Source organism: Glandiceps talaboti, chromosome 7, assembly GCF_964340395.1.
Source record: "Glandiceps talaboti chromosome 7, keGlaTala1.1, whole genome shotgun sequence".
Taxonomy (NCBI): Eukaryota; Metazoa; Hemichordata; class Enteropneusta; family Spengelidae; genus Glandiceps; species Glandiceps talaboti.
Window position 1 is genome coordinate 14,143,700 of NC_135555.1, and position 7,942 is coordinate 14,151,641.

The following is a 7,942-nucleotide window of genomic DNA, read 5'->3' on the forward strand; positions in this document are numbered from 1 at the left end:
TACTAGTATAAACAGGTAAAAGTGCCGATAAAACTACAAGCGCATGGGCATGAAACATATACATCCTATCCGGTAACTATGCGATTTTTTTGTATAAAGTAACAGACAAACTGTTAGAAGTACTTGGTAATATATAATAAGTAGTTTGTTGGCATTCACAATGGCCATACATGTAAATCTAAATACAATCTAAACTCTTTTCTGTTGAGGCTTAAACTTGTAAAGTTCCACGAAATAAATGGCTTAAAATTTGAAACATGATATAAATTCATCTTCACTAAAACACTTGGAAACACAATCCCATTGGGACACAAGACATACAGTTATGTCTCTTGGCAGTAGTACAGGTGGGTTTATATCCATAAATACTATGCACTATCTACAAAGTGACTGATCAAAAATCTATTAAGACAGTAAAGAAGTGACATTCGGAGGTAAAATACACCTGGAAACAGTTACAAGTGACTGATCTGTCCTCTGGCTTGACAAAAATCTTATTTACATTTTGCTACATTTTATCAACATTGCAACATCTTATCAACAATGTTAAATTTTATCATCCAAAGTTGAAGTACAATGTATAATTGTTGCATTTTAATCCATTTGACATTCCTGAAAAACAGTACAACTTGTTACAATGATTTGGCAATGACCTGCAATAGTACCAGAGTGGCTCGACACATAAAGAAATGTTGGAAAGATTTTTGTCAGGTCAGCTGATGAAAAGAAGCAGTGTTAGTATGAAAACACATGACATTTCAAGCCAACTGGCTTCCATTGTTACACCTACTATTTCCATGAAACTGCTAATTCTTTGTTTCCCCTTTTTCAACAACCGGATTAGTGTTCCGTATAGGTCATGTACAAAAAACTTCAGAAAAAAAAACCAGACTGGACATCATAAAATTTTACAATTTTCTGAAAGTGTCAAAATTCTTAAGAATAGAACAAATCTAAAAGACTTCAAATGTATATGAGTTGATTCGCACGAGTTGATGACAGTAGCTCTGAATATCAATGTTTTTTGTCCAAAATCATTATTTATTCTTGAGTAGCAATGTTCACTAGTCTATGAATGCCTCTTCTTTCACTTGAGTCATGTTGTTAAGACTCTTCCTACACATGACGTACTCAGAGAACTGTGCCCCTTCACTACCTCCCCCACAAGCAGCAGCCACTTTAAACCCACACTGGAAGAGACGCTGTAAGACTTGTACCGAATTCAGTTTACAGAAACCATTAAATGGAAACCTTATCACATGGCTGGAGTCTTGATTCCATCCATAATGACATCCTGAATTACATAACAAGCTACTTCCAATCTCCGGAAACACCTCATGCACCAGATTTTTATTGCCACTCAAACAGATACGTTCACCGCAATCTGGACCAATATTGACAACAATACATTCACTGGATCCGATTTCTTCCTCTAAGGATTTCTGACGATCTTTTTCTTCCTTGTATTCCTCTAATGCTTCGACCAAGCTCTGTAATTCGTAGTATTTGGCCTCTTCATAAAGACCTTCAAAATCGGCGAAATTCTCTGGTAAGATCAGTTTGGAAGTTCGTAGGTAGCTGAGAATGTAGCGGAACAGGTGACCATCTCGGTCAATAAAGTAGTGCTGTTTGAGGCTGTCCAGAACAATTGGAATGGTTCCATTGAACAGTTTGCCAAGCTTTGAATCTGGATACTTGATCAGAGTGTCCAGTGACGACGTATAAATCTGGCCTCCGACATCAATGTGAACCGGTGCTGTGAATCGGTTCAGAGGAGCAACACAGGGCACTCCTTGCATTGACGATGAGGATGTTGGAACTGGGGAAGATGATGCCATGATCGTCAAGAAAACCTGAAAACCATAAATATAAAAAAAAAATGTGTTAGTTGAATAACTGACAAGTTTAGCAATGAAAATATGTATATTAGAGTCACTGTTTTGTGACATGATAATACTTAGAACCTGTGAAAAAACACCAATGCGTTCACTCATGTTATCACTTCACACAAAAGGACACAGGTGTAATTTTTTTAAAAAAGTATTTAATTAAAACAAAGACTGATAAAGGCTCGGAGACTTGAAAAAAGTATAATAGCTAGCTTGAATACATTTCTACCACATCCCATGACAAAGTCAGAGATATTCACACCACTAAATCTGATGACATCTGGCTATTATCAGTCCTTACATGTATGAGTTATGTGACTGCAAAAATCTCAAGTCCATGTAACCTATAACAAGCCTTCATAGAAGACACATGACCCCCCCCCCCCCCATCAAATGCTGCATTTCTGTGACAATAGTAGCATGATTTAATAGAAATTGGTAGCAAGAAATGGCTTACATTTGATAGCCCATCCTGAAGGTTAATGTCAAAGGTCACCATCTTGCAAGAAAGCTTACATGTGATTATATGGGGTTAGACGCTTGAATGGAATTTCTTTGCATTAAAGTTTTTTTATTTATGCAGCGCAGTATATATTAATTTTGTACTACAAATATGGTCAAAATTCAATAAAAAGTGATATGAGAATCAAAAGTAATGCTTACTGTTTTTACTTTTATATTACGTGTCAACATGATTATTAAAAATTGGCAACAACTAAATCATAGTGTCTGTGATATGATGGCTTTTTGTTTGATAATTGGTCCTGAAGGTCAAGATCCATGGTCAAGGTCTTAAAAGAAAGCCTGCACCTTACAATATGGGGGTAGACACTTGATTTGAGTCTCTATGTATGAGTTTTTCAGTTATGCAGACAAAATTGATTTTTGACTACACATTTGGCTATCTTTCAGTCAAATTTGCATATTTCACAAAACAAAGTGAGCATATGTCCCAAATGATATGTCAGCTTTGTGCCAGGTTTGATTGATACTGGATACTGCATGTCAGTGAATGACATATTACGATGTCCAGATGTCCAGATGGATAGACAGCCTATTTACACATAAATTATTGCAAATAGAAGTTGGTTCCTTTGTAAACAATTTGTCAGCTCCAAGGCAATTAATGTTGACACACACTTAGATGGTGACTAATTTACTCTTCCTTTGTAAGAACAGTAAAAGGCAGGTTCAGTTTCACTTTTGGTTTGATTGAAGTCACAATCTCAATATTTTAGTGAAAAAGCAATTATGAATCCACATTGCAATTTAAGAATTCTCAGTTACAACATACATTTGATCATTCTTGCATTGACTCAAAACACATCATTGATGCAGTTGCTGGGTGTTGTCATGGTTGCTAGTCTAAGAGTTTTATGGTTTATTTTGGATTGCTTATGCCACAGTAGCAAAGAAGTTGCTATGGGTGTGTGGTCAAAGTTGCAAGATTTTGAGCCCCCAAGTCAGACGAGTACAGACACAGGAGTGGGGGCTGGGGGGGGGGGGGGGGCTTAGGAATGACCCATGTCTGGACAGCTTTCTGTCAGTCCGTCCATATATTTCTGACACCCATGACTCAATTTCAACAAAACCTGACTTAAATGTCAGACATTGCAGGGGACAAAATTTCAATTTGTTACTTTAGTTCATGACCTTGGCTAGCATATAAAAGATAGGTTGAGCTGTTGCTATGGGTGTGGTCATAGTTGCTAGGCATTGATTGAGGATTATGTCATCAATCACATCTCACATGAAAGACCTTGACTTGATTAAGCTGTTGCCATGGATGTGGTCATGGTAACTAAGTATTTGGGTATCAATTTTAAAATGTTCCATATATGGTATGTCGCCTACCACCAATCATATATGTCTTTGCAGGAGAAATTTGGAAAAATGCCTATGCTGAGCAGGTGTTATGGATGTCTTTTGCATAAAGTTCAGGAGTTGCTATGGATATGATATTAGTTGCTATGGTCTTTTCTTCCTCTTTTAGAATGTTTACACCCTTAGCATAAACTTCTCAATCCAGAATTATGAACACCTAAAGTGTACTATATCACAGCAATCTACCAAGAGGATGTTTTCTCACTAACCACCCCCCCCCCCCTCACACACACACACACACACCTAACACTCAAACATATCACCCAATTTACATAACTATGTGATCATTTTACATTGCAAATTCCAAAACTAGAAGCTGATTTATCATCCCAGTCTAATTTCATCCCACTTTGCTACTACTTTCCTGACTACTCTATATGTAAATATTCCTTTGAACTTAAACTGTTTTCAATAATTCCCTTAATTAGTGTTGCTAGACATATTTACATACATTTTTGAATGTTCGTTCACTTGTCTATGAATCCCTGATGTTATCTTTGCAATATACATGATCATTTTTCTTGCTGCTAGGCACATTTACATACATTTTTCAATGTTTATTCATTTGACTATTAATCCAAGTTGTTATATTTGGAATATACATGATCATTTGGCTGTTGCTATGGGCACGGTCTTGTTGCTAGGCATATTTACATACATTTTTGAATGTTTATTCATGTCTATTAATCCCTGTTGTTATCTGCAATATGTGATCATTTGGCTGTTGCCATGGGCATGGTCTTGTTGCTAGGCATATTTGCATACACTTTTTGAATGTTCACTTGTTTAAGAATCCTTATCATCTTCGTGAAATACACCAGTTTGGTTGTTGCTATGGGCGTGGTCATGGTTGCTAGGAATATTTGCATACATTTTTTGAATGTTTACTCACTTGCATACCAGATGGTGTCATTTGACCAAAATATACTGCCATTTGGTTGTTGCTAATGGTGTGGTCATGATTGCTAGGGCCAACTGTGTCAAAATCCTATGAAGAAAATCTGCAGAATAACTCTTCTAGAAACATCTCACATCTAAGATATAAGTTTTTTTTATCAAAATTCACATTTTAACACCTAATTTGCATATCACTGATGAGATCATTATATGCTTGATATTTGTTCATATATACACCCCCAGATGCATCCCCATTAAATTTCAGCCTAATCTGCTCAATAGTTTTGGAATTAAAGATTTTCGACCAAAAAGACACATTTTTATATCTAATTTGCATATCCCTCATGGGATCATCATGTCGTGAACAATTCTTAATTTAAACACCCCTAAAAATGTTCCCACCAAATTTCAGAGTGATCTGCCCAGCAGATCACACACTGGTCATAAGATCATTATGATTTGAACAGTTTCCAAACACCCAAGGTAATACACCCACAAAATATCATGGCAATCGGTCTGGTGGTTTTTGACTTAAGTTGTTCACACACATACATCCACACTGACAGACAGACAGACAGACAGACACTTTGCCATACCTTTAGCACTACTGAACCTTATCACTTCAGTTATGTTAAAAATCAGGGGAAGGGCAATTTTGAGCATTTTGACAGACATTTCAAACACAGTGGAATCAATGACATAGACACACGTTGTCATGACGTAGAACAACCAGAGTATATATTCCATATTTTTTTGTTGAACCTGGCTAGTGCATGGTGTAAGTATGTATATACATAGGCAATCTGGTATAAGTTACATACATTTCCACAACAATGTTGGTGGCAAATCTTGGTAGAGTACCTGGGGGAACTTGAGTTGAATTTACCTACTTACTGCATTGCAAAGCATTGACATACTACTAGTACATGTACTAGCATTGGAGATCGAAATGAAACAATGTGTTACTTTGGTGAACTCAAGGACAAGGGTATTCAGAAAAACTCTTTCATCTTTTGGCTTCCCTAATTCGTTTCAATCATACACAATGTCATCAACCCTACATGAACTAATTAGCTAATGAGAAAATAACACAAAAATATCAATTCACTCCACCTGTTGATCTCAAGTTTCAAAAAAAAAAAATTAAAACGGAAGGAAACACTTAAATCGCATAATTGGAGACTGCTAAACAGAATACAATGTAAGCTTTAAAAAGAGTCGTGCGTTAAGGATGAAATTTTATCTCATTCTAACCTATTACTTCATCAAATAATCATATTATATATATTGCGTTTAGGGTAAGCGTACTATTAAACACGCGCCCCGACAATCCTACTTTACTAAACATATGATATAGTGCACACAATTACAAGTGGCCCTAACCTATTCTAGTTGTAGTATACAGTAGCGTCTAATGCGTCGATTGTATAAATGTAACATTTTGTTCAAAATACTGACAATGGGCACAAGTCGAGAGCAATGAAAGGGTCATCCTTTTTACCGTATACATTGGATTGTTACATTTAACTCATATGATTTAACGCATGAGTGGGACGCGTCAAGTCCCGTGACCAAAAGAAATGTGAAGCCAACCTCGGAAGTCCCTACTACACTCTATAGAATTCTCTTTTCAGTCTCGATTGCGCCCAAAGTTCAAAAAACAATCTGTTAATATTGCGTTCGGTGTCACTTCTCAAGCGTATCATGCATCACACAACACAGCTGTCGTTATCCGCCGAGTTTACGCTCTTCCTTCAAAAGCGCGTTACTCTGCTCTTTAGCATCTAAAACAGCGATATGCCGGCCACAAAGGTACAACAACGGAAGTCCAAGCACTAGTTTACCCCTCTAGTTACACTATGTAATGCAAAATAAACTGTAAATCTGTGTTAACAAAGAGTGAAAGGAAATGTGCTATTCTAAATCGTCGTCGGTTGATGACAGCAGGACGACCATCATGATGTGTACGATCAGTTTCCTTTTTGCTAGCAGAGCGCGCCAATTGAAACTGCCTTCGGTCCACAGACCTCATTCATTATCATTATCTACGAACACCAAAAGATTGTAAGAGTGAATATCACACACAATAATGATGAACAGTACAATAATTTTGTTAGTTGACCTGGAAAGCAAACGCAATTTCTAAGCGGAGTGTTTTGTTTGATCACCAGCGTCTTCGCCATACAACCTCATGGTATATGGGAAGGCTATAGAACCTACAGCACGCCTCGCCAACTCTTGAAACGTTTATCTCGGCAATTAGCACATCCCTACCTTATCTAACCGGTTCCTTCCGACAATACTTCGTCAATATTAACCAAATATTGTAAAGAAAAAATCTAGAAACGGCCAGCGTGGAAAAATGGCGACGCGAAAAAAAGTTTGCCGCCGGCAATTTCAAATGCTTCCGGGTATGCGTCTGTTTGGAATCTCGCGAGAAACAAGACTACCTAGTTGACCGTTATTTCCCATTAAATGGCTTTATTTTGATGCGAAATTAGACTGAGTTCTCATCACAACTCCTTTAAAATTGATAGGAAGAAATCGAAAATAGTATTATACATATTTGCTCCAGATAACACTCATCTGCATGCACCAAGTAGTATTCTTTATCGCCATCAAAAACATCGGTGTGTCAGAAAAGGTGAAACTAGAGGGACAGAAAACATATGACGACTTAACGCCACCACATATTCAATGAACAGTGGCATACAACAGTGACTATAAACGTCACTCGAAGAGTTGCCACTTTCCGTAAACAACTTTTAATGCGAATTAAAAACAGAAAAAAAATTCTAGGTTCAGTTATCTTTATGTTGTTACCGCAAATTTGCCAAGATGAATAAAAAAAATACACCAAGCTCCCAAGTTGTCCAAGCGCTAGTGTAGAAAGTACAGAAATCCTGACGCTTTTATACTGAAGAAGTTTTATACTTCAGGATGTATTTGATAAAATCTTCGAAGATTTATCGACATCAGCTATTTTATCCTAGAAGAAGAAGACAGGTACGGTAAACTGCTCGATCTTTCGGAATGGATAGTTATAAGCAGGCAAAAAGTGCCAATAAAATTTAAAGTCCCCGCTGTATGCCTATTGCCTCGGAGTTTCGTCACAAACACGCCCACTGTAGACTTTTACAGGTCCGTATCTAAAATAAGTTTACATGGTGAGTACGAGCTACATATACAGTGTATATGTTTTAGTCGCAAACCCGTTGAGCTTTGCGGCACATGAAACATACGTAAACAATAGATAACGAACGTATTTATAC

General features: G+C 37.0%; 1 protein-coding gene across 1 annotated transcript; it reads right to left on the reverse strand.

Annotated features, from left to right (window-relative positions):
* Positions 1 to 1,064: 1,064 nt before the first annotated feature.
* LOC144438153 (BTB/POZ domain-containing protein kctd15-like) lies at positions 1,065 to 7,035 on the reverse strand. The gene is made up of 2 exons (XM_078127184.1): positions 6,945 to 7,035; positions 1,065 to 1,853 (listed from the first exon to the last, which is right to left on the reverse strand). The coding sequence occupies exon 2, from the start codon at positions 1,836 to 1,838 to the stop codon at positions 1,065 to 1,067; it is 774 nt and encodes a 257-aa protein (XP_077983310.1). The 5' UTR covers positions 1,839 to 1,853; positions 6,945 to 7,035.
* Positions 7,036 to 7,942: the final 907 nt, after the last annotated feature.